The sequence below is a fragment of the Mustela nigripes genome, chromosome 14 (assembly GCF_022355385.1).
Source record: "Mustela nigripes isolate SB6536 chromosome 14, MUSNIG.SB6536, whole genome shotgun sequence".
Lineage (NCBI taxonomy): Eukaryota > Metazoa > Chordata > Mammalia > Carnivora > Mustelidae > Mustela > Mustela nigripes.
Genome location: NC_081570.1, coordinates 70,819,697 through 70,822,210, shown reverse-complemented (window position 1 = coordinate 70,822,210; position 2,514 = coordinate 70,819,697). Strand labels below are relative to the sequence as shown.

At 30.3% G+C, this 2,514-nt stretch overlaps 2 protein-coding genes across 3 annotated transcripts in view; one reads left to right on the top strand and one right to left on the bottom strand.

Annotated features, from left to right (window-relative positions):
• Positions 1-2,514, bottom strand: part of SPATA1 (spermatogenesis associated 1) — a 58,161-nt gene that overhangs the window by 5,235 nt on the left and 50,412 nt on the right. The gene's annotated exons all lie outside the window — the stretch shown is intronic.
• CTBS (chitobiase) overlaps positions 1-2,514 on the top strand; it is a 40,997-nt gene that overhangs the window by 36,787 nt on the left and 1,696 nt on the right. The window contains exons 6-7 of the mRNA XM_059375268.1: positions 395-492; positions 761-922. Coding sequence (XP_059231251.1) covers positions 395-492; positions 761-922 — 260 coding nt within the window. The remainder of the gene's footprint in view (positions 1-394; positions 493-760; positions 923-2,514) is intronic.

Here is a 2,514-nt window from a genome sequence, read left to right as displayed (position 1 = left end):
AAAAAAAAAACTCTTAGACCATCCCTGCCAGAAAATTTAAGAACTTTTCCGAATCTAGAATACCAAATATATCTTAGCACCTAATACACACACATTAGCTTGCTTTCCTGAAATGTCATTCTTCCTAGAATTAAATTTTGTGAAATTTTTGCCTCAGTTTGACCTTTTGAATGTTTCAATTATTCAAAAAGAAATAATTTATCAAATGATACAGAATTTATAGTTCTTAAGGGATAATGTTTAGAATGTCATGTTAGGGAAACACTATTAGTATTTTGCATAAATGTACCTGGCTTTTCAGACTTCAATTCTGAATGGTTGCATAGCTTGTATAAACCCATTAGTAGAATATAAAAAGAAAAACATATGTTTTTTTCTGTCCCAATTTGATTAGGCTACGATGACTACATCAAGATAGGTATTAACCCTAAGAAGCTTGTAATGGGTGTTCCCTGGTATGGTTATGATTATACCTGTCTAAATCTACTGGAGGTAAGTAAGGATTATTTCTTATATAATTTTTTTCTTCCTATTCTTTAAAGCCTGTTTTAAGTTTGAGACTAAAAAGTAGTTTATTTTTTAATTATTTAATCCCATGGAAGTTTCTGAGTATTATATATTTCATTTCAGTAGTGAAATTTAACTTTTATACTGTATAGTCCATCTGTTTAGAGTATACATCTTATTTCTAATGTAGTTTTTCTGATTTGGTTCCTAAGATTTGCTTATACGTATAACATGAACATTTTTGTATTTCTAGGATCGTGTTTGTACCATTCCAAAAGTCCCGTCCTGGAGGGATTCTTGTGGTATTACTTCAGGACATCAGGTGCCCTATAAAGTAATTATGAAGCAAGTCAATAGTTCTGTTTCTGGAAGCCACTGGGATAAAGATCAGCAGGCTCCTTATTATAATTACAAAGTAAGATTTTTCACAAATTATGAACCTTTATTTTATCCATTTTCTTTTCTTTTCTTTTTCTTTCTTTTCTTTACAATATACAGATTACTGTTTATATGAGTAAACTTGTCTAATCAGGACTTTACTTTGCTGGTGAGCAGTTCAAGTTATGGTAATAATGGAACTGCTCTACATGGGCCACTTGTCATATCATAAACAGGATTGCCTTAATAGTTGATAATTATTAACTGTGGCTTTGGACCAAAATAGGTTACTAGGTCTGTCAAAGTAGCCTAAGGATTCTGATGAGACTGTTTTATAGGGAGCTCATAGCATGATGCTGAGACTAAGAAATGCATTAGTGGAAAATGCTATAAATAGAAACTTAAAGAAATAGAGTACATGACCAGAGCAATTCTGTCAGGTAGTGTTTGATAAAAAGGAACTGCTATACCAAAGAGGCAAAGAAAAGTTACATTTTTCATAAATGAGACTTTTCCACACTTCAAAAATCTAATTACAAACCATCTTCAAATTTACTTTAGATTTTGTCACTGTGAAAGGAGCCCTTAAAATGTTATGATGTAAGTTGATTTCAATATGAACTTACATTCTTTATTATTCTGGTACCCATTTATGAAAAAACTATAAAAATTTATATTTAATATTTTATATTTAATATTTTAACTGGTATATATGCACATACATATCAATTATACAGAAAGCTTTGATGTAGAGCTTTCTAAATCTTGAAAATTACATACTTACTCATTAACTAGGTTTATAATTTGTATAACTAATTAAGATATTTATTAAATTAGGGTATATTATACTCCTGTCTTTGCCCAACAGTGTAATAGTTTATACTCTTTTTGTAGTCCTTGACTTATTTTTACCTTGATGAAAAAAACACTTTCTTTAAAGTTTTAGAATTCAGGAAACATTTTGATAAGCCTTTGAAGGCCATTCATTTATTGGTGTTTTAGACAACAATCTGGTTATAAAACTTTCTTTTATTGTGAAATTCCATAGCAAGCAAAATCAAATTTCTTGCTGTGACTGAAAAGAATCATTCTGCTTTTTTATGCTCTTTCATCATACACTCAATATTCTTGAAAGCATATATATTCCATTATCATGCATATGTTAATCTTACATTTGACTCAGTTTTTCATCCTTCACTATTTTGAGGCATATGAAATTTCTTAAAAGTATCAAAAAGGCTCAAAGTAGCCTTTTTGCCATAATAATGGCAAAATTCAGAGATCTACGATTTTGGGTTTGCCCCTAAATCTGCAAAAATAAGTTCTACAGTTGCCTTTTAATAGTGAATCATAATTTAAAATTTTAAAGAATGTGAGATATGCTTGTAGTGAGTGAGTCTACTTAAATACCCCACAGTTTATTCATTTACCAAGTGCCTAATGTCCTGTAATCATCTTAGGGGACTATTCTAATTCCAGTGGTGCTACAGTTGCCTTTTAATAGTGAATCATAATTTAAAATTTTAAATAGTGAGTGAGTCTACTTAAATACCCCACAGTTTATTCATTTACCAAGTGCCTAATGTCCTGTAATCATCTTAGGGGACTATTCTAATTCCAGTGGTGCTA